Source organism: Triplophysa dalaica, chromosome 12 (genome assembly GCF_015846415.1).
Source record: "Triplophysa dalaica isolate WHDGS20190420 chromosome 12, ASM1584641v1, whole genome shotgun sequence".
Taxonomy (NCBI): Eukaryota; Metazoa; Chordata; class Actinopteri; order Cypriniformes; family Nemacheilidae; genus Triplophysa; species Triplophysa dalaica.
Window position 1 is genome coordinate 20656054 of NC_079553.1, and position 24828 is coordinate 20680881.

General features: G+C 41.9%; 2 protein-coding genes across 2 annotated transcripts; one reads left to right on the plus strand and one right to left on the minus strand.

The window, feature by feature from the left end:
• Positions 1–367: 367 nt before the first annotated feature.
• Positions 368–21225, plus strand: col28a1b (collagen, type XXVIII, alpha 1b). The gene is given in 27 exon segments (XM_056763164.1): positions 368–515; positions 634–841; positions 843–1059; positions 11409–11468; positions 11557–11592; positions 11984–12010; positions 12385–12429; positions 12509–12548; positions 13680–13738; positions 15418–15445; positions 15448–15476; positions 15745–15807; positions 15900–15968; positions 16067–16135; positions 16227–16302; positions 16567–16580; positions 16866–16934; positions 17253–17339; positions 17474–17542; positions 17690–17770; positions 18686–18721; positions 18854–18890; positions 18976–19116; positions 19658–19753; positions 19756–20037; positions 20823–20915; positions 21053–21225. Coding segments are annotated over 27 exon segments (2352 nt in total).
• A 1225-nt stretch (positions 21226–22450) lies between these two features.
• c1galt1b (core 1 synthase, glycoprotein-N-acetylgalactosamine 3-beta-galactosyltransferase 1b) lies at positions 22451–23499 on the minus strand. Its single transcript, XM_056763165.1, has 2 exons — positions 22861–23499; positions 22451–22603 (listed from the first exon to the last, which is right to left on the minus strand). Exons 1-2 carry the CDS (start codon positions 23458–23460, stop codon positions 22451–22453), a joined length of 753 nt encoding a protein of 250 aa, XP_056619143.1. The 5' UTR covers positions 23461–23499.
• Between the last annotated feature and the right edge of the window lie 1329 nt (positions 23500–24828).

Consider the following 24828-nt stretch of genomic DNA (forward strand, 5'->3'; position numbering starts at 1 on the left):
GTGCTCGGGGTGTAAAAAGGAAAATAACAATTATCATAAAAGATGTCTACTAATTTACTTGATATTATTGCCTAAAGTTCCTTATTTAAATCACTCTGCTTTGCTCTGTAAACAACTTGCTTGTCATTGTGTTGTTCGCATGAATTATCTGAATCATAACTCCATGATTTGAAAAGTAATTTGATTTATTAATAAAGTCTGTGGCTTGTGTTTAGCTTTCATGTTCAGCATGATGTGCGTAGTTGCTCACGTTGTGTTCAAATAAAGGGACATTTTCTCTGTCTCTTCTGCACATCTAGTGTTTTATCGCAGAATATGCAATATAAAGAAGACCTGAAAATGTTCTTTCCTGTCTTTAACACCAAACATGAATGAGCACATGGCCAAAGTGATTTTTCTGTGCATGTTACTTTGGCTGCTTCTACCTGCGGCCAGATGCCAGACGGAAAGAACATCTGGAAAAAAGCAAAACAACCTCACCAACAAATATGAAAATGGTAAGGAATTAACATGTATGGTGCTTAACATGACATTGTTATCTTTGATTTAATTTTAAAATTTTAGAATTTTTACTTTCTACATACATAAAAATGCAGACATTGGTTTCCATTACATATCCTATTATCCTATTATGATATATTCTGGACAGCTCAGAGAGCGCAAAGGTCTATTTGTTTGATCGTCAGAAAGAATTAGTGAGAACCTTCAGCAAACGGGTTGCTCAGATGCAGGTGTTTGACTGGCACCTCAAAACTCGTTTTGCGCTCGTCTACTACAGCAGTGCAGTGTACATCGACCAACGCTTTTGAGACTTTCAGGACCTAGACATGTTCCTGAGTCAAAGATCAAAGCATGAGGGTGGCTCTGCTCATGACCGACAGCATCGATCATCCACGTAACCCTGACATCATGATGGCAAGTGCCGAGGCAAAGAGACACAACATCAAGACATTAAACATGAACAGTGCCAAACACAGAGCTGTGGCGAGCAGTCCCACTTAACAGTATCTCCACAGCCTCACTGACCCCCAGCTGGAGGAAAGACTCGTGCAACAGCTCGTGAGAGATTTTTTTGGTCTGTCCATCTGTCTGACCACATAATCATTCATTCATCTGTAAAAAACGATAAAAAGAAAGTGTCACAGGTCGGGATGGGTCAAGCCGGACTACGCCCACCCCTGAACCAGGACCACCTCGAGGAGCGTATCAGAGGGAGAAATCGGAGACAGAATAAAATTTCAACAAGTTTTATTTAGAAGTAAAAGCAATTTGAAAATCCTAGTCTAAAATCTTCTTCCTTCTTGCCCTCAGGAATCGAAGGTGAACAGTACAACAACCAGGGTCTCTCCCGCTCTCTTCCTCAGTGCGGGCCCTGTAGTGAATGGGGCGGTGGACAGGTAAATTGTCAGGTAGGTCTTTCCCAGGTGGAGATGCAGTAAACAGGCGAACGGCCCGGTAAGTCTCTCTGGTAAGTAAATATTTCCAACCTCCCTTCCTTCACAAGTACGAGATCCGGGGCAGATGGCCGTCGGTCAGGTACGTATACAGCAGATTCACACTCTGATGATGGGGTGGCGAGGGAATCTTTACAGGGTAAGCGAATAATTTCAACCTCCTTCTCTCCACAGGCACAGAAACTGGAACAGAGGAATACTCCAGACAAAGTGTACCAACCCCGTTCGTAACAGAAGGACAGCCACTTCTCTCAGCACAGGTGACTATAAGGATACAGTAGACTCGAAGTCAACCGGTTGCACAGGGCTCCTACTGAAACAGACAGAAGGGATACTTCAAGTAAGCATACGGTTCACATGAGTTGGAAGGGGACGAACACTTCTCACGATACAGATGAATTGCGGGAATTCCCTAGACTCTAGTCGACAGGCTGAGCAAGGCCTCTTCTGGCCTAGATGAAGTGGATATTCCAGACAGAACGGACCGGCTTTACGTTCACAGCAGAGGGACAGTCACTTCTCCCCACACAGGTGGGCTCCCAGGTTGCAGCAGGCTCAAAGTCGATGGGCTGAACGGGACCTCTACTGGAGCAGACAGAAAGGGTGCTTCACACAAGGTATACAGTTCATGTGCATAGAAGGGAGTGAGCACTTCTCACAATACGGCTGCGTTGCAGGAATACAGCAGACTCAAAGTCAGCGGGATGAATGGGACTTCTACGGAGACAGACCACGAACAATTCAACAAGGCATCTCGTCTCTTATTCACTCAAACAGAGGGGTTAATTCAGAGTCCAGATGATAATTCCTCAACATCCACTCAGTTAGAACAGAGCAATGACACAGAACTCTCACTATTGACAGTAGACCAGCGTAGCACAGGGAGAGTGCACGGCAAAGGGAATGCATCTTCCACACACACAGCAATTCCACTTCTAGCATATAAGGTGGGGGAAACGTCAATCTTAGGCACTGCAATCTCACTTCACGACGTGCAATTTAAAGCCCGCACTCACCCTTGGGTCTCTGTCCGAGGGGGCCGCGTTCATCAATGCTACAAAGGGTATTTCGGGATGTTTTTCTTCACAAACACAGGCAGAGTTCACATCACCATTTATGATGGAGAAAGAGACAGGAGGTCGGCAATGAATCAGTACAATCCACTCGGTGACATTTATGATCGTGATCCACACACTCCAAACCACATCCAATTCAGTGTCGAATACATGCAATTACGAGACTCAGTTCTCGACTACCTAGCTCCTCTCCAATGCAAACAGGATATTTCACTTTCCCTCTGTTGCCCTCAAGTCCCTCATCAAGTCCACACTCTCCTCTTCATTCACCCGCACTCCAATAACTGCAACCACTCGATAAAACGACTTCTCACGGGAGAGAACCACACCAACAGTCTCTTTCTCTTGCTTTTTTATACTCTCTCAAGTGCTGACAGGACCTCACTCAAACCCCCAAGGTAAATTCCCCACACCTGTTTCCGATCGGTCATTTGGGGTTGTCATGGCAACAGATGCACACACAGGCCTGGGACCGGTGTTACACTCAAAGTGTCCCAGCGGAAACACGGCTTCAACGGGAATAAGTTCCATATACCATTTGTCACACCGTGACAAAAGCAAATATGCTGTACTTCAAATTTGAGTAAGTATAACTAAAGTTCACATATAAGTAGGCTACTTTATGTAGTATACGAATATCAGTGTACTAGACGTATACTTGGAAGTGAACTTTTATTTCATTATTACTTGGGACCAAATTTCTCAACTTTTTAGTTTATAATACTTGTACCAATACTAAAGTTCTCCACCGATACTGATAGCCAACTATTAAGATTCGTATCTGCATATGCCGATACCAATACCGATACTATGATGGTTATATTAACTTAGATTTTATATTTCTTAACTTTCTGAATGTTATTAATTCATATAATGACTAAACAACTGAAATTGTTTTCTAACATTACTAGACAAACAGCACAAATGCATTGAATTTTCCTTTCCTTTATTGATTGACAGGATTCATCGGCCCTGATCATCGGCTGTTTTTTAACTATCGGCCGATACTGATTATTGGCTGATATATCCAAACCACTATCAAGGAAATTTGTGGCATTGGCACGCAATTTGGAATCTAAATATTCGTATTCTTGGACAGAAATTTCCACCCTTTTTCGTGTCATTCAGCACTACGTTCAATACACAGACCGTGTGTGAAGCCAATATACGTACATTTATATATTTATAACCTGATATCAAAAGAAGTCGTACATATTTAAGGAGGTGATTAACCAACGTCTTACCTCACCCCAAAACGTCTTGGTTACGTATGTAACCTCGGTTCCCTGATGGAGGGAACGAGACGTTGTGTCGAGAACGACAGATGGGGTTCGCCCTTGAGAACCAATCAACTCTGACTACTATAGAAAAGGCCAATGAAATTTGGCGAATGAAATTTGCATGCCGGGCTCCGCCCCCGGATATCCGGTATAAAAGGAAGCCGGCGTGCAGCATTCATTTACCTCTTGTTCTGAAGAGCCTGAGATCCTCTCACGACTGCAGCAGAATACGATACGTGTTTGTGGCATAAGGGACACAACGTCTCGTTCCCTCCATCAGGGAACCGAGGTTACATACGTAACCAAGACGTTCCCTTTCTGTCGGTCTCTCGACGTTGTGTCGAGAACGACAGATGGGGTTATCTATGGAAAACGCCACAAACGCTGTATCGCGTCACAATCTCAGCGAAGCGACGGTAACAAGCCTGGGCGTGTCAGCTCGACGCTTTCGTGAAACTTGTAACCTTCCAGTGTGGTGGTCGGGGGGTTCCAGAGCTTTCTGGGAGAAAGATGGGTACAGCCCTGACCGGTAACCTTTCCCGGACGGGGCCTTAGCTCTCTACAGGCGAGAGGCCGTCCGGCTCGGGTTTACACCGGGAAAAGCGCAACTCTTAATCAGAGAAGCGCTGCAGAGGCCACCTCCTACCCGTGGGGAGGAATATGGTGGAGATATGATATGGTCTCGTCCTTGGAGGAGAACGCATGGAAGGGGCGGACTGGGTAGTACCGCGAGGTGGAGGTCCACCTGGGGAAGCTCATGGGTTACCATGTGTGGGAACCATGTCATGAGGGTATAACAGACGGAACAGCCCACGGTGGGGGTGTTACTGCGTCCGATAGCACAGGTCCGGTTAGAACTATCTGTGATAGGTCATAAGGTTTCCCGGCCTAAGGGGGAAGGCTGCTCTGCCCAGCCAACCCCCAGGAGGTGCTTGCTTAGTGATGGATGGAATGCCTGTTCTTAACCAGAGTCTGGGTAAGAAGGAAGGTTGGTGAGGTACCAATTTTCTTAGCCATGTGTTTGGGTAAGAAGAAAAGGGTAGATAGCACACTGACCCAACCTCTTGGAGGGTGGGAAGGTGCTTTCGCAGGCATACGCCCCCCCGGATGCCAGTCCTACATGTCGCCACGCAGGACGTGGGCTGACACCGGGTTTACGCGAAGGTTGTTAACCCTTGCGAAGGTGTTTGGGCGTAGCCCAACCCGTAGCTCTACAGATGTCTGCTAGAGAGGTGCTTCTGCCAGTGCCCAGGAGGTGGCTAAACTCCGGTGGAGTGAGCCCACACTGCCAATGGGCATGGGAGATTCTGAGATCAAAATGCCGTCGTAACGGCATTCACGACCCAGTGCGCCAGACTCTGCTTGGAGACAGCCTTCCCCTTCTGCTGTCCTCCAACACAAACTAGGAGCTGGTCAGAGCTACTGAAGCTCTGCGTGCGGTCCAGGACACAACACGGATGGGGTTGGGTCTTCCTCCCCAGTGGGGAGCGCCTGCAAGTCCACCACTTGGTCCTCGAAGGGAGAAGTGGGAACTTTGGGCACGTATCCGGGCCTGGGTCTCAAGATAACGTGAGAATACCAGGGCCGAATTTAAGGCAATCCGGTGACACGGAGAATGCTTGGAGGTCCCCTACCCTCTTGACGGAAGCGAGCACCAACAGGAGGGCTGTCTTACTCAGGTGAGGAAGATCGGAACCTCTGAGGGGCTCTCAAGAGGGTATGGAGCGGAGATGAGGCGGATTCCGCCCTCTCGCGCGTTAGGAACCTGGTGATCAGGTCGAGTTGCCCTAGAAACTTTCCATCAACTGAGTCGTGATGAGTGGCGATAGCGACTACATACACTTCAGTTTGGAGGGGAGATGTTAGTCTCCAGTCTCGTGAGAAGGGGAACACAATCCTGATCAAGCACCTCAGTGGGTCTTTTCTCGTTGAGAGAGAGAGACACCAGGACGAGAAGAGGCGCCGTCTAGAGGCGTGTGACCGCCTAGTAGATGGGGCCCTAGCCTGGGTGATGGTCTCAGCCATAGAGGGGGAGTAGCCATCTCAGGATTTTCTCGTCCTGTCTAGAGACCAGACATGGGTGTTCCAGAGGTCTGATCTGGGATGCCAGAACGTGTCCTTGCCCTGAGAGAGCAGGTCCTCTGTCAGGGGAATGGTTCAGTGGGAGTCGCTGTTCAGAGCATCAACTCTGAAGCCAAGTGCGGTTAGACAAGTGTGGTGTAACCAATACACTTGGTGCTCCTCTTCCCTGACCTTGCACAGTGTTTGTGCAAGGGGGGGGAAGGTGTGCTTCCGCCCGTCCCGTGGTCAGCTGTGCGCCAGGGCATCCGTGCCGAGGGGGGCCTCGGTCAGGGAGTACCAAAGCAGACAATGGGTGGTGTCATAAGAGGTCTATCTGTGCCTGTCCGAACAACACCCAAAATGAGCTGGACCGGGGGTGGAGTCGCCACTCTCCGCAAGGCGTATACTGACGAGAGAGCGTGTCGGCTGTCTGGTTCAGTCTGCCTGGGATGTGTGTGGCCCGCAGGGAGCGGATCACCTGCTAACTCCACAGGAGGAGGCGTCGGGCAAGTTGTGTTAGTTACCGTGAGCGTACACCACTCTAGGCAATTGCACAGCGCAGACGGGGGCCCGTCCAGCGCCCCGCGTCTGCGTGCCCGTTGCACACTGCATCCCACCCCTGCAGCGAGGCGTCCGTCGTCACCACGACGTGCCTCGTAACCTGCCCGAGGGGAATCCCCGCCCGGAGGAAGGTCATGGAAGACCAAGGGGTTAGGGTGCGTCGGCAGCAGGGCGTCATCACCATGCGCCTGCTGCCGGTGTGCCACGCTGTCCTCGGAACTTGACTCTGTGGCCAGTGTTGAAGCGGTCTCATGTGCATCAGCCCGAGGGGTCTTACCCCCGCGGAGGATGCCATGTGTCCCAGGAGCCTCCAGTTCCAACACTGACTGGGCACGTGCTGCGGACAGCTGTGCCGTCATGGTGACAGAGTTTGGTTCCATACCGAGAAAGAGGATGCTCTGCACTGGGGAGAGTTTGCTCTTTTCTCGGTTGACCTGAAATCCCAATCGATCTAGATGCCGGAGCACCAGGTCCCTCTGTGTACAGAACAGATCTCACGAGTGTTTGCCAGTCGTCGAGATAGTTCAGGGACAGACCGAAAGGGAGGACTCTGTACTGATATGCCCACCCCTCGAACTCGAACCATGGGAACGGGGCAGTGTCGAGGGGATCGAGACATTAGAGTAAGCGTCCTTCAGGTCGATTGCCACAAACCAATCCTGACACCTGATAGATGTCAGGATGCGCCTCTGCGTGAGCATCTGAACGGCAACTCGTGAAGGTGCTTGTTCAGGGTACGCAGACCTATGGCAACCCGCCGTCTTTCTAGGGAATGATGAAGTGCAGGTTGTGACCCATTGAACGTCTTGATTTTGGACGAACTCGATGCCTGTTTTGCCAGAAGTCTCTGGGAAACTGGATCGAGTAACCAAGACGGACCACCCGCATTAGCCAGCGAGACAGTGTGGGCAGCTCTTGAGCTCCCAGGGACTGTACAGGGTGACCAAGGGGGCAGTCTGCTTCATCATTTCCACGGGGGGTGGTTCGTCGGCTGGCGGAGCTAACCATCTGTCGCGGGGGGTCCCCGGAGGGAAGGATGGCTCCGCCTTTTTACCTGCCTGGCGGGACAATGGCACGCACTGTCGGTTTGAGAGTGGTGACAACTGTCGTATGTGTACGACCTCACGCCTCGCCAGGGCGTGAGGTCGGTTCGCCGAGCACAGTCCAGTGGAGTGTGGGATCGGCTGCAAGTACACCCGGGGAGACCGAAAAACTCTGTGAGTAAGTGGGCGCCAGGCCCTGAAAAGGGCCCGGCTTTGGTGACGAGGCAGGAGTCGTCACGTGCCGACCGATCAGAGCCGTGGCTGTGATGGTTCGGGCCCGATGTTGTTCTCCCTGGAGTCTTCCCGTCAGTGTCCCTTCTCGTGAGAAGTTTGCTGACGGGGTGGAGGTTTCCCCCCTCGACCTCTGCTTCCGGGGTGCCGCCTGTGGGGGCACAGGAACCGGAATCGATGTCGAAGGGGTCCTGGGTTGCAGGGAAGCAGACGTCACGCGGGATCTCGGAGGCCTTCAGGCGGCCGAGTCGCGGTGAGAAAAATGTGGTTAATTGCCACTGTCTGCTTCACCATCAAAAACTGCTGAGCGCAGTCCTCGACGGTCTTTACCAACAACCCACCCTGCGAGATGAGTGTATCAAGAAAGCGGACTTCCTTGGTATCACTCTTCTGCACAAGGTATAGCCGGGGGTGTCTCTCCTGGACCACTACCGTGGACATCGTCCGACCCAGGGCCCGTGCCGCCGCCTTAGTCACCCGTAGAGCGCTGTCAGCGGCGGCACGGAGATCCTGCATTATACCCAGGTCGGTCTTACCCTCGTGGGGCTCTCTCAACGCCTTGGCCTGGCGGACCTGCAGGATGGCCATGGCGAAGAGAGAGGAGGCAGCCTTGTCCGCGGCATCGCAAGCCCTCGACACCAGTGATGCCGAAGTCTTACGTGCTTTGGACCGTAGGCGTGGCCGATTCCCCCCAGGTGGTAGCCGTCCGCGGCACAGGTGCACCGCGGGCGGACGTTCCACTCGGGGGATCTCGACGCAGTCCTTGGCTGCCCCACCATCGAGGGAAGTAAGGGAGGTGGAGCTGGTTTTCACTGGAGCGGTCCGAGAGTGGAGCGCTCCAAGTTTTACACAGCTCCTCATGCACCTCCGGAACCCCGGGTTAGCATGAATGACATTTCTGCTTCCTCCTAACTCGACCGCTGGGGGTGGAGCTCGGATTCGTCAGAGTCGGATGTCAGTCTCCCTCCGATGCTGCGAGCGACATCTCATCTACGTCACACATCGTTCCCGATGTGTGTGCGTGAGAATCCGGACGGTATGCCACCGCCGTTTGGGGAACGTTCAGAAGAGCGTATCGGGGTGCGATCGGCCCGTGAGCACTTAGCTGGCGGGTTTACGTTCGCAGAGTTCCCCATATCACTAACGCTGCTAACGTGGGTGGTCATCGGGGCCGTAGCCACAGATGTCACCGCTCGGGTAGCAGACGAAATGGTGGCTGGTTCCCGTAGGAAGACAGCCACCCGTGACCGCAACTTCTGAATGACAATCTGCCCGCAGTGCGCGCAGATGTGTCAACGAACGTTGCTTCAGTGTGCTGGACGCCCACACACCTAATGCAGCGATCGTGTCAGTCCCCTGCCGCACCCAAGAGAACAGCGGGACATGTCGTTCTCGATGTGTGTGCGTGAGAATCCGGACGGTATGCCACCGCCGGTTGGGGAACGTTCAGAAAAGCGAATCGGGGTGCGATCGGCCCGTGAGCACTTAGCTGGCGGGTTTACGTTCGCAGAGTTCCCCATATCACTAACGCTGCTAACATGGGTGGTCATCAGGGCCGTAGCCACAGATGTCACAGCCCTGGTAGCAAACGAAATGGTGGCTGGTTCCCGTAGGAAGACAGCCACCCGTGACCGCAACTTCTGAATGACAATCTACCCGCAGTGCGGGCAGATGTGTCAACGAACGCTGCTTCAGTGTGCTGGACGCCCACACACCTAATGCAGCGATCGTATCCATTCCTTTCCGCACCAAAGAGAACAGCCGCGCTGGAGAATGCTCAGTCAGTCCTGAAAAGGACTTTTAGATAAAACTCACACCCTCGGAACTGCCGAGACGCCCAGGGGAAGGTCGCTGCAGGTAGGGACGATCCGCTGCTACACGTCGTAGAACCAGCAGTAGAAGAAGAAGAGGAAGAATTCATTGAATTCGTTCAGTTCGTAGTCATGAGCGAAGGCTCTGAAGAACAAAAGGTAAATGAATGCTGCACGCCGGCTTCCTTTTATACCGGATATCCGGGGGCGGAGCCCGGCATGCAAATTTCATTCGCCAAATTTCATTGGCCTTTTCTATAGTAGTCAGAGTTGATTGGTTCTCAAGGGCGAACCCCATCTGTCGTTCTCGACACAACGTCGAGAGACCGACAGAAAGGGAACCTTAAATCACAGCCGCAAAGGATAACTCCCCTAACCCCGCCCCTAAACCTTACGTCACAGGGGCAAAGTCAAATCATTGCAAAACATACAAACGAGATTGTAGGAATTAGGAATTTACACAAATGAGCCACATTTTAGACTATATGTGAATTCCCATCAGATTGCGTTGATATATATTTAGACATGAAATATAGAATTACGTTAGATTGAAAGTCGTGCAGGGTGATACGAAAAAGGGGGGAATTCGTGTCCATGAAGAAGAATGAATAGATTACAGTTTGTGACAATATCACTAAATCCTATAAGACTGTGTTGATATATCGTTGCATCTCTATATGAACATCTAGTAAACCTTGGATGCACAAAGTCTGCACATATAGTTGCTACAACGTTTTTTGTGCGTTTGTACTAAAACTACACTTCAATTTAGACATAATGATATTTTCCCTTTATGCACATTTTTTAGTATGTAAAAGTACACTTTGAAGTATATTTTTGGTACACTACTTGTAGTTTTTAGAGCTGTACACTAAGTTTCTTTAAGGGATCTTAACATTATAGTTAACAATTTATATATTGTTTAAATTACATATTACATTTTTAAATACAGTATTTAAACTATGTGGAAACAAGTATTAAATAGACGTTTCAATCTAAAGAGTAAACACAACTACAAACCTAGAAAACTTCCTCACAGCCGATTTTTCTGTCAGTATACTTTAGTGTAATTTTAAATAGGCCCTTTTCTGAAAAGTATATATAAAATTTAGACTGAAGGGTACACTTTTTTATTTACAGTTAAAAAGAAGCATGCTTATAGAACACTTGAATAAAAAAAAACAAGAGAAGGCTTTGTCAACATCAAAGTTTGCCTTGACTTTTCCTTGTTTCTATTTATGCGGGTTTGGGATAAACAGTAACAAGAGTACATTCTGTTGTCCTGATTTACACATGAGTGGGTGAATCTCTGTATGATGGGTTTTCTATGTGGGTTCTGCCACTTATGAAAAGTCCGATGACCACACTTCAGACAACAACAGTCTTCTCTTACACGCGCACATAGAGGTTTCCAAATCCACACATGGGATTTTGCAATAGATTACTGTCAAACACTATTTGTTTTATCTTGATTTAAAACTATTATGAAAGTGCCCTTTCATACGTCTTATACACGTTTTTCTCTTTATTTATTACCAGGAAACAATTGTAGAGACTGAAGTAAGTTTGTGACTTTACCATGTAAAAGAGATATAGTGTCCCCAAAAGGTGTTTGGACTCTTAGGCCAAACAAAATAGTTTGTAGAACACAATGTTTTAAATGATGAACATATTTTAAATAAATATATATATTGTTTTATTTTTTTATTTACGTTTATATAAAATTATTCACACCCCTCCAGGTTAGGATCCACTAATGTAAAATAACTAGATTTTTAAATGTGACTTAAGTGTCCAAACACTTTTAGGACCCATTATATAATGACAATTATTACAAACACAGAATAAATACTGCTGTGCTGATTATACCTGTTGTCACTTCTTATGCCAGTGTCCACAGCCAACAGTGTGTTTGTGTGAAAGAGGTGCTCGAGGTCCACCAGGAAGTCCTGTGAGTATCGGAGATGAAACTGTGGTAAATTTTGCTCATTTGTATAATGTATGATAGTGATTTGAATAATATTTTGTATTTTGTTTAGGGTAAAGAAGGAGATCCTGGTGAAGAAGGCTCAAGGGTACATAATCTTTCTTTGAAGGACCGGTAATTTTTCTCATAATCATACGCTTGCATTAATATCATACAAGTTTCTATGAATATGATTAGCCACTTCACAATAAACATGCAAATTCCTCTACGATCAGGCTGATATGTATTACTATATGTGTGGCACTGTTGATGAAAATATAAATCACATTATTGTCTACCGTTTGTGGAATCTTTAATAAAGTTGTGGCTAGTTCACTGGTTTTACATTATTGTTCGGTTTTAAAGGGAGAAACAGGGACAGACGGTCGTCCAGGGAATGATGGTGCAGAGGTCAGACTCATCATTTTGATTAATTCCTCATTCAATATGACGTGTTTATTCTGTTAAAAAAAAAACAATGAATGGTCTCTCATCCACAGGGAAGATCTGGCTTCAAAGGTGATAAGGTGAAATATACGTTTAATTTTTTTGCATCTCTGTTGGTTATTGTAATTTGTTGATATTTTCTGTCAATTAAGTGCTAAATACTATATATATATATATAAAGTAAGATGAATAGACTCAATATGCATTAACTTGGGAAACATCGGAACCAATAAACAGCTTTCAGGATTCAACCCTAACTTTGCAAATATTACATCATGCCATACCCGATATGATGCAACAAAAAACTATTTAAACATGTCATTTTGTTGCTCTGTTATGTCTATAAGATCGTGCGTATCATTTGGCATCTGAACATTTTTTTGCCACATTTTCATGTATCTTGTTCCATTTATGTATTCCACAATTCAATCTAATGTCCTCAGTCCTGTTGTAGGGGGATCAAGGCAATTGTGGACCACCAGGCCAAAAAGGACATCAGGTATGTCTTCTCTATATTCCTACTTGTTAAGAAATGGGCCGTATAAGCATTCATTTGTTTTATGTTGGATTTCATGTAGGGCATTGATGGACCTCCAGGGCCACGGGGTCTCAGAGGAGTGCAGTTACAAACATTGATCTCTTTGAATGACATTTGATGGTCAAATCTGTGATAGTGATAATATGATAAAAAATGTAAACAAAGATCTGAGTGCAAATATAAAGTCCATGAGCGTGATGTCATTAAAGCAAATGAAAAGGATTCAGATTTTTCTTTCATTTTCACATTGATCATCTGTTATGAAATTAAAAATATGTATATATTTTATCATGGCTTGAATTTTATAGTAAATGTGGTACGGAATTTATAGAACCAGTGGAGACCGGTCTGTTTCCCCACCCTGCACTTATGGAATGTGATGTGCAGATAGCTCATTATCCAGTTCTAATGTACACATCAACAGCAGTCAGTCCAGGCTTTCAGGACATTTTTCTTTGACAGAGAAAGCTATTGTACTGTGCGATTAGAGGTGATAAGGAATAAAATATCTATACTGTATGCATTGTGTCATAGATGTTAATTATTCATCATGCATTTTAATGTTTATTGTGACTAGTATTTTGCTTAAAATTATGAATAAAAGAAATGAAAGATATTAAATATAACACCGCAGAAGAAATAAGAGAGCTTTCTAAATTTGGAACGAGAAATCATGTTAGCGTAAGAGGAAATAAAGTTTTATAAATGTTTTTTGATGAAATCATTTTATTTCATTATTGTTACTTGTTAGTCATAGATGTTACAGTAAATGTCCAATTTGATGGTGTGATAACACTGCATAGTTTAAAGTGTTCAAATAAATCATAGTAAAAGTTATTTTGAACGTATCCACATCATTTGCAATAATGCTATACTGACCGATGATACAAACTACTTCCGCATTTGTCTACGAAAGGGTCACGCGGTTGCTACGTCAGTAAAGGTGGTAACAAAGGGTAACGCGGATATGATGCCATTGACATGCGACTAAACGGCCCCGGTCCACTGTTTAGAATTTAAAAGCAGTTGGAAACATTTGAGATTTTTTAAGTACTCAGCTGAAAAATATATATATCATTGGTCTAGTGGTTTTTGGATATTTCACTGCAAAATTCTTACAAACTGTACCTTTAAACATATACCTATAAATAGTCAATTCAGAAAAACTTTTGTTTGCGGCTGTACATTTTAACATATACTTTATATATTTTACCAGGGTTTGAATGGGCCTCCGGGGGACCAGGGACTCGAGGGTCATCCAGGATCTAAAGTATGCCAAAATCTTCTACTGTATTTATTTGTCAGTGAAAAGTTATTAAAGGAGACATGAATTAAAATCACAATTTTAACCCAAGCTTTTGTTATATAAAAGCGAATCATACTAACGTGAACATCATGTAAGCGTTAGAACTGAAAACGCCCTTGTAACTGAGATTACGTCTGTTATTGACACCAGGCCCAGCGAACGCCAGGATCTGGAATTAACCTATCTATGACTACATTGATAGGTTGAACACCGCCTTCACAGAAGAATATCAACAACTTCTTCTCTAGCCCCGCCCACTGGTTCACGCATGACAATTCTGAAGTAACACAGGTGGCGCCAAACCAGATAGAGCGAGCAAGCAATAAATAAACGTGCCGTTAAAGATAGCTAAGTATTGTGCCATCGCTGGTTGTGGAAGAAAACAGTCGATGCATAACCTTCCTTCTGATTCCGACATTAGTAATGCGGGGTTAAAGTTTAATTTTAAAGAAGTTCCAGCTGATGTGAGAAAAAAATTGAAGGGTTTGTTCGTTCATTTCTTTGAGGATTCCTTCGTAAACAAGGCAGAGAATTGTGGAATGACTAAAATTTTAAAGCAGTGCTGTGCCTTCAGTATTGGATCCGATAGGAACGGTGCAGCAATCTTATTATAAAATAATTTTTCAAGGTTTTATCCACCGTTTGCGAAAAATGGAGGCTGTTTTGAAGTGTTTTTGTATTATATCGGGTGCTGGGTGATATCCATACGTTACAGGGAGTTTATTTGTCGTGGAAACTTTCGTAACATTTGACTCCCGCGATCGCGGTGATCTTTGGTCCGGTTCGGGATCACGGGTCTCAAATGCTGACAGGTACGGTCATATATCATGCGAAAATTGTGAATGGTGCTAATGTGTAACCTAACGTTACGTCTCGAACCAAATTCAAAGAAGGTTCCAACTACACAAACTACTATCCAATCAAAGCATTAGGCGTTTACTTATAAAGTCTTCAATGCGGCACGCCCATTAAAACCGAACGTTTGCAGAGCTGGCCTCAAAACCTGTGTAGAAAATAGCCTATTACTTATTGATTTAGATGTTTTTGAATATAAAAATCACGGAACGTCATAACTTGACCTCCTACAACAGTATAAAACAATAAACAAGCTCATCAGACCTTCAACTGATATTTATGTCTGACATTAACATTCTCAGAATGTCTTCTATCTGGGAGCCATAAAATGGACATTTAGGAGATGTTTTCGTATCAGTTTTAATGCACATCTGTTGCTCTGAAATGTTTAACAAAGAGTGCCTTTGTTTAGAACAAGTTTATACAAGGCTTGCCTTATTCTCTGTAAATTCCACACGGGGAACATTCATTGAAATATGCCTCCCACACCTCTTGACTCATGCTAATGAAAGATGAAAATGTTTTCGGCTGTACCCCCAAAAGACATGTTTGGCTTATCATTTCACAATGTATAGTTTTGATTAACACAGACTGATGATCAATCCCAGGAAGTGCTGTTAAATTGAATTAAAATGATATAATATAGATAAATGGCACAATATTTGTAGAATTGTATAAATAAAAGTCCTTCTATACGTGCAGAATCTTTGTGCAGCTGCTGAATTAACTCTTAAAAATCGAATATCGAAAATGTCCAAATAAATCACTTACCTTCAGGTTGCTTTTAGGGTGAACGAGGACAGCTCGGCGCTTCTGGACCATTGGAATTGGATTTCCTGGTCCAAAGGTAGTTCAAGAACATGTTTTTTAGGAGTTTTAGACTTTTAAATGACATTCACTGTCAATATTACAGCAATAATATAAAGCTGTGTAAACGTAGAATAGCTCAGGTTGTTTGGTCTTTGAAGACTTTTAATTTGAAACATTGCTCCGACATGGCCTTATGATAAACATTTGGAAGATTAAGTCAATTAAAGAAATAATTAAAGTAAATTAAAAAATATATACAATTTTGAATTAAACTTGTTATTTCAGAGGTCTGTCTGGTTCTATAGGGAGACAAGGGAAACCCAGGAAGACCAGGTCCGGTTGGTCCGATTGCTGTGGGTCAGCCTGAGGTACCTGTAAGTCTCTTTTAATGTCCTCAGAGATGTATGACATCATCATTCATCACAAATATGTGAAATAATGATGCTGTCCGTCACTCAAGGGTTCTGCAGGTCAACCAGTACCACAGGGGAACCCAGAAGGTCCAGGTGAGGGACTTCCTGGACCAAAGGTGAGACGCATGATGATGAAGACACATGATTCTAATAGTATCTCTAATCATAAAGACATTTTACTGTTGTCCTGGCACGAATTAAAACATTTTTTTAGGGTGACCGGGGCTTTGGCAGCCCTACTGTCGCTCGTGGGCTCCAAGGTTACGGGGTCAAAGGTGAAAAGGTGAAATTGCGTTGTGCGAGAGTTAAGTTTTATAATAAATGGGCATTTTGTGTTTAGTGTATTTTCATTACCACTGTGTTTATCATTTTAGGGGAGTGCAGGGCTTCCCGGGTTTCCTGGACAAATAGGATTACCTGGCAGAGGCATTCAAGGAGAAAAACGATTTTGTTTTCTCTAACAGTTATAATGCATCAATATTGGTGTATAGCTGGTGCTTGATGAGGCCTCACCATTATAAATGCTTATATTTCTCTACCGAAATATGACCATTAACTCAACTTTATGTCCTCTCAGATGTATTTGACTTTCTTTCTTCAATTGAACACAAACAGATCATTTTATGTTAAAATGGTGCTCAAAATGTTGAAGCTCCAAAAAGCACATGCTTCCATCATGAAAGTAATTTATTTGTTTATAAATGTCTTCTGAAGCGAAAGATATGTTTGTAAGAGCAAACATTTAATATTTGAATCTTATCAAGCAAAGTTGAAACCAAAACAAACACACGATAAATGTCAATAACTTCACTGGTTCTTTTGTGTCTTGTGACAAAAATGCATGTGTCACAAGAAACGTAAAAACTGATGTGACCGAGTTATCCACAAATTATTAGCCAAAAACTCACCATGACTTTAAAGCAGTCCGAATGAGGTGCATATAGACAAAACCAAACTCCATGATGCCGAACACTTTGTGTTTTCTGTTCTGTTTCTGATGTGTTTTCTGTCAGGGAGAGCAGGGCTTCTCTGGTGAGCCTGGAGCTCTTGGGGAAAGAGGAATTGGACAACCAGGACCTAAAGTAAATTGCCATCTAATTTTTCATCCAAAGCAACATATACGAATCGAACCACCGTTCTAAACACTGAGCTACAACATCTCATTGAATAGGCTTACCAGGTCCCAGAGGACAAGACGGAGCACCCGGAAGAGGCCTACCAGGATAGAAGGTATCACTTATACTATATGTAGAGAGAGATAGACAACAAAAACACTTCAATGATCAGAAAGATTCTTTAAACAGAATTTATAATTATTAATTATTATAGTTTTGTGGTAAAGAACCGCGCACACATGTTTTTTGACAGGCTTTGAGATATACTGTATATATATAGCCTAGCTTTGTTTTGGGCTGCAGGGCTCTGTTGGTCAGACTGGACCTGCTGGTCCACCCGGATTACCAGGAGAGGGCATACAAGGATCAAAGGTAACTTCAATCTTGAGCTTATTTTTCGACAGCATTTCTTAAATCTCTGTACCTAAATGCTGTTTGATATTACAATCTGATGAACAAATGAATTAATTATACATGCATTTTACTCCGTATTGTGTTTTGTACAGGGTGAACTTGGATATCAGGGTGTACAGGGACCAAGAGGGGTTCCTGGAGAGGGTCTACAGGTGCCAAAGGTAAAGATGATCTTATAGTCCGTCTCGAAAAAATAATTCACCCAGATATTAAAATGTTGTAAACCACACAATGAAAGTAGATGGTCATTTATACTGGCAAGCTTTAAAAAAATGAAGTACTCAATAAAAATACTGGGTTATTTGTAGGGGGATCGAGGGTTTCCAGGAGCACCAGGACGCAATGGGGAGAGAGGAGGTTTGGGAGAACTTGGAGCTACAGGACAACCGGTGAGAAAATTTAAAACGCTCGAACATTCATGTTCTGAGACACCCTGACGTACTTTATATTGACGTGTCAGATCAATACATCATGACTCATCTTAAATATTATGTCATAAGTTATGGTTGGGGTACAATTTTACAGTCTTAGAAAGCAAGACTTCCTTGCATGTTTAGTACATAGTTTATGTTTAATGGACGTGTTTTGAACAGTAAACAAATTCTCATTTGTGCTATTTTTATCCGTAGCATGTTTTTAAAGGGACTGTTCACCCAAAAAGGACAATTCTGTAATAATTTACTCACCCTCAAGTTGTTCCGACCTGTATACATTTCTTTGTTTGGGTAAGCACAAAGAAAAAAGAAGAAATTTGGAAGAATGTTTGCAAATGACCTTTTTCTGGGGCGCCATTGACTACCTTAGTAGGAAAAATAATTTGTACAATTGTTTTGTTCTACACAAGGAAAAGCAGAAAAACAGTTCTATTTGTTTTCTAATATGGTCAATTGTGCCCCAGAACTGTCATTTGCTATAACATTCGTCCAAATATCTTTCTTTGTGTTCAACAGAATGAAAACAGGTTTGGAATGACTCAAGAGAAAGTCAATAATGACAGGTGATTGGGACTATCTCTTTAACTTTTGAGACCATGAACAGAACATTAAACTTGTGAAACAAATTGTGACAGCTAAACATTAAGCATTAGAGGAATAGTTCCCCCCAAAATTGACACTACTTTCATCACGTACTCACTGTCATGTGGTATTCCAAACCTGTATGACTTTCTTTCTTTTTCTGGATGACGTTCCTCTAAATATCTTCTTGTGTGTTCTACAGTCATATACAGGTTTTAAACGATTTGAGGTTGAATAAATGATGACAGATAGAAGATGGCTGACAACACTCACCATTTTCTTCTTCAGGGAAATCCCGGAGGAAAAGGAGAGCCGGGTCTCACGGTAAAGAGCAGAGATTCATTTAAGAGTTTTCCGAAAGCCCTGCCTTTACATATTCGGTAGACTTTCCATCCAAAGTGAAGCCATACATTTTTACCAGAGTTTTAATACTTAAATGTATTATGTATTTTGTAGAGAGAGGAAATATTCACCTTAATCAAATCTATTTGTGGTAAGTCACAGTTCAGTTCCTTTATAGCACTGCTTTAATGATAAACCAGACTATTTGTCTCAATGAGTTTATTCTCGATCATAAGGTTGCGGTCAAGTTTGCTGCATGGAACCCCTCGAGCTGGTCTTTGTGATTGACAGTTTTGAGAGCGTGGGTGAGGTCAACTTTGACATCATTCAAGATTTTGTGAGCGCGTTGGTCGACCGAGCGTCGGTCAGTCCTGAGGTTACCCACTGTGAGAATCTGTATTCCGTCCTGTCCTCTACAAATATTGCATCTGTGTTTAATACAAAGTTCATATATCATTTGTATTCATTCATATTCATTCCTCTTAATATTAGCTTCTATTCACATAAGATGTGCCTTACTTTCTTGTTGTTTAACCTCGGTGAAAGTTGTATCATGTCTTATGCTGTCTTATGTTGATATAAGTATCTGATGTTCTCCATATCAAGGTTCCTAATGATGCCTATGGACAATTGTTTTGTTATTGTAATATTAAATATGTAATCATATCTGATTGTTCAGGAGGAAAAACTAAACAGAATGTCTGGTGATTTTCCACTCTGGTGGTTTTATATGACACCTCCTGTTTCAAGCTTATAAATATTAGTCCTTAACAATAAACTTTGGACTCTGATTGAACAAGCAATTGTGTCTGTGTCAAACTTTGTCTCCAGATCTGCAAACTATGTGTGTTCAGTCGACTAGACTCTTCAACCGTAGAATATTGTTTAGACAAGGGGACATAAGAAGTTTACATTCTTTCACCCACATAGGCATCATCCTCTATAGCCACATCAACCGAGTGGTCACAAGTTTACAAGAACGCTCCACTCACGATGAGGTCAAGGCCGCCGTTCGAAAATGACGTACATCGGAGAGGGAACGTACACGGGAAGCGGCATCAGAAAGGCCACTGAGATGTTTCGTGTTGCTCGCCCCGGCGTGAGGAAAGTAGCTGTGGTTATTACCGATGGACAGACGGATCATCGTGACACCGTGAAGATAGAGGACGTTGTCGAAGAGGCTCATTTGGCCAATATCACCATGTATGTTATAGGGGTGTTGAATGAAAGTGACCCGCTCCATGAAGATTTTGAAGATCATGAAGAGGAAAGGACCATAAGCCGGGACTCGAACTCAGGTCACCCGGTCACAAGCTCTGACATTATTAAGCATACTTCAAGTGTAACAGTAGTAAACTTGAGGACACAGCTAGTGTACAAGTGCTTTTTGTAATGTTGCAACTACTATATACAAGTGAACTTCTAAGTGTACTAGTGCAATACTTGTAGGGGATTTCTTTGTTTGTCAAAGAATAATTAAAAGTATACTTTCAGTGGACAACAAGTTTTGTTAATTTTTATACTGCAAGTATACTTTTGTACATAACTTACTGTACTTTATTTCATAATGATACTTTTTAAGTCATTTTTTTAGTTTACCTTTTATATTTAATTTTTTCAGGTTTTTATTTGGTACTTATCTTTATACTTGACGTTTACCTTAAAAACGCTCTAAGTACATTAAAAGTATATAGTGAAATATAGCGAGTATGTAAAGAGTGCAATTATAATAAATGCATATAATTTTTTCAGTATAAGTCAAGTATATGTCTTTTTATGTGTTGAAGTATATTTGTGTTACAGATTAAAAGTATACTAACATTCACTTTATTTAACCTATTTTAAAAACTTTTTTGATATATTTTGATATAAATTTTATAAAATTATTATTATGAATATTTTTATACAATTATTATTATAAATATTTTACAAATGTATACAAATTTCCTTTTAAAAATAAAGTGATCAGTGATGTTTGTCTCTTGTGGTCTAGAATTGAAAAGTTAACTGCTCACAGAGATATGTGAGAATACCTCAACATCCATCCATGATGAAAAACCTCGCACGTCTTTGAATCATCCAGGACAGAACACCTACAGGATCGATCCCACGCCGGGCTCGACGTCACAGAGAACCACTAATCCTCCGCTGCTCATCCAAGAGGATTTCAATCCAGGTAAATATCCATCCAACCAAAGTTCAAAATTTAAAAGTTGCATAAAACACACAAACTGTTGTGACAGAAGCCTAAAAAACAAAGACTTATGTAAAAAGACATATTATCTACTATTTATAACATCAAAATCTTTTCAGATGAGGGATGTCAGCTGCCTCTGGAACCCGATCCGTGTCGGGACCATGTTGTCAAATGGTATTATGACTGGAAAGCCAATTCAAGTGCTCAGTTCTGGTTCGGAGGTTGCCATGGCAACAAAAACCAATTCGATAGTGCAGAGACCTGCAGAAAAGCCTGCGTGAAAATATAAGCTTCCCACACCAAAGGTGAAAGATTTGTCTTCACTTTGTTATTTAAAAATATTTTAGGATTTATCAATATACTATTAACATTCTGAAGTAACTACAGTGCAAGTTTTGAAATTCTCAAATGGAAAAAATCATAAGGGTACGAAAATCTTATGAATATACAGTGAACCGGTTTTTGTACTGCTATATTTAAATAATCCAATGTATGAAAACACTATTGGGGTCCACTGTATAGTTTATGTCCTATTTTCAGTCATGTCACACAAAAATGTTTTCAGAGGGAATTCATCAGTTGTCAGTCACTGCTGATACTGCCGCCATGATCGCTTAAAAATAGCATTGATTACGAAACACACAAAATTATGAATTATGAAATTATAAAAAAAATGATTCTTAAAAGTCAATGAGCACATTTGGTTTCTTGCGGAAATTTATTTGTAAATAGAAGTATTTTTAATTAAACCAATCTATTTTCATTAAACGTTTGAATGTCACTTGGTTAAGTAACTTTATCGTTTTATTAGCTGTATTATTTCCTTTGCTAAAGATCAGTGTTGGGTCTATAGACCACTTTTCTAGATGTAAACACTGCTCTAAGGACTTCTAGTTTCATTATTTTATATAAATCTTACATAAATAATTAAATCTTGAAACTATTCGCTTAACATTTTGATTCGGTTTCAATTGTTCTGCTTGTTCCATTATACAGAAAGTTCAAATATATGTTCAAAATTTACACAGATATATTCAGCCTTTTATTGTTCAATTTAACATTATTTAATAAGGGAAATAAAACCTGCTATTCATTGACTCAAACCAACAAATCATGAGCTTATTTTTTTGTTGGCCTTTTTGGGTGTATCTTAAAATGTTCTATTTTCTATCTATTTCTGACAACTGAGAATGTTACTGTCAGATAAGGTTCCCCCTGTTCAAAAACAGAAAGGAAACAAATAATTGACCTGCGAAACATTATTAAACAGTGCTACAATAACAACCATGAGGTTTTTGAAGCTTTTGTGTTGTACATTCATTCATTTTCGACCCAGTTTGTAAAAATGGGCTAAAGTCTCAAAATCTAATTCAGAGCGAAAAAAAAGAGACTTAAGCTGGGAGTTCACAGACTGGGTCACATCTTATATAAATAGTTGGACCTTACACTAATAAAAAATAGTTTTTTATTAAAACAATCCATGTTTCTCAAACGTTATCTGTCCAGTTTTACTACTATCTTGTAGTATTTGTAGTATTTTGCTGAAGATCAAGTCTGTACTTGTATCCAAACGGTCGCAGGTGATGTGTTAAATACTCCAGCGTGTACATATCTGTAGGATGCACATAATGAAAAGATACTGCAAAGTCTGCACAGCATCCAGGGCCCTGTAAAAAAAAAGAGACAATGAGCTTAAAAACTAAATACACACACTCTGTAAGTACAGACTTATTTGGGATTTTGTAAAGAGATCATTCTACAATCCTCTGATGACTGTTGTTGAAAGCTAACAGTGTGTTACAGCATCACACTGCGTTAAAATAATATTACAATTTACAATGTTTTACTTAAAAAAATCAGTTATTGTAAAATGCCAAACCACTTGTAACTTGACATTCAATAATAAAGGTCCCGGGTAACTCACCCGTATGGTGGGGTAGTAACTATACGTCCATGATTGTTTTCTGTTCTCATGGCGAACGATATGATGTAGAGGAGTAAACGGATTAAACGTTTCCCGCTTGTTTGGATCTCTCGAATCTGTGGCCGCGACTCCCATGGTCTCCATACACTTGCCTAAGCCCACGTCCTCCAACGTGGTGTCATGTTTGCAATGTCCCGCGTCGAAACCTTGCACAAATCTCCTGAGAGCTTCTCGACTCAACACATATCCGGCTCCTCCGCTCATATAACCTTGTTTGACAAAAGGCCGGAACCTGTGACCGAAATAAACTGGCCTTTCGGTGTCATGCTCTGAAAGCAGGCGTCTCAGGTTTTCCACGACCACAAACGTGTCATCGTCAGCCTTGAGAAACCAGTCTGCTTGTTGAAGATGATGGTCGTGGATGTACTGGAAAGCACGGATGGTCTTCCAGTACAGTTGATCTCTGCCCTCGCTCACGTTGAGCCCCACGGTGGGGAAATCTGACGTCTGGGAGCTCATGTATAACACCAGGTTACAGTGTTTGGTCCACGTGGCCTTGACGTGTTGGGTCTTTTTTAACAGATTTTCAGGCCCTGTCATTATCCAACACAGCACCCGTACCTTAGAAAACAGGGTATTTGCTACCTCATCTGGAAAATGCAAAAGTTAAACATTAAGACACAGAATTTGTTCCACAAAAACAATACTATCTTAGTATATTCATCCAGCTTTGTACAATTATGTCATTATGAATATTTATATGAATAATTTGTAATCTAATATTACCCTTACCCATAATATAATATAAAATTTAGATTTAAACATCATCTGATAAATACGCCTTCCATTGATGTGTGGTTTGTTATGATCGGACTATAGGCGAGATACAACTATATGAAACTCTGGAATCTGAGCAAAGATAATTACTCACAAAAATTAAGCTTTGATATATTTACGGTAGGAATTTCACAAAATATCTTAATGGAACATGATCTTTACTTAATATCCTAATGATTTTTGGCATGAAAGAAAAATAAATCATTTTGACCCATAACATGTTTTGTTGGCTATTGCCTCAAATATTTCTGTGCTACTTAAGGTTTTGTGATCCAGGGTCACATATACACTGACCAAAATTATGAACGCAACCCTTTTGTTTTTGCCACCATTTTTCATGAGCTGAACTTAAAGATGTGCCTATGCAATAACCATGCTGTCTAATCAGCATCTTGATGTGCCACACCTGTGAGTTGGATAAATTATCTCGACAAAGGAGAAGTGCTCACTTACACAGATTAAGACAGATTTGTGAACAATATTTGAGAGAATTAGGCCTTTTGTGTACATAGGAAAATGTCTTACATCTTTGAGTTCAGCTCATGAAAAATGGGGGGCAAAACAAATGTTGCATATAAAATTTTGTTCAGTGTAATATAATACAATACAATATAGTATAATTATAAGATAATGTAATAATGACAATATATTATAACATAATGAAATATAATATTATGTAATTTGTACAAATATATTACTAACAATATAAACTAGAATAATAAATATTCTAGTATAACTCATAATATTATATAGTAATATAATATAATACAATTTGTACAAATATATTAACAATAATTATAAAAATATATTTAAGAACAATTAAGAAGCTTAAAGTGAGCCATATCCAATAGACAAAATACATTTATTTAAAACAAGGTTGTTTTTTTCTTCTTGCATTGGCTAATTGTTTTATTCTTGTGTCAAAGATAAACTTCATCACTAAATTTTGTGGTAAAATTCTCTGAAATGAATGTTCATATCCAATGAAATTTTGCTTCTCAGTTAAATTTATCTTGTTAAAAAAGATGAGAATATATTTTTGTTTACAAACGAAATGACTGATAAAGAAAAAGATGTAACAAGCACATCACTGTTTAAAACACACAAGTTTGAAATCGTTCATAGTCAATC

Excerpts from the sequence above, each read along its gene's own strand:
- c1galt1b (XM_056763165.1), bottom strand. The coding sequence starts at position 23,460 with ATGACAGGGCCTGAAAATCTGTTAAAAAAGACCCAACACGTCAAGGCC. Across the intron at positions 22,604-22,860 it reads GTTACTACCCCACCATACGG|GGCCCTGGATGCTGTGCAGA; the intron begins GTGAGTTACCCG and ends TTTTTTTTACAG.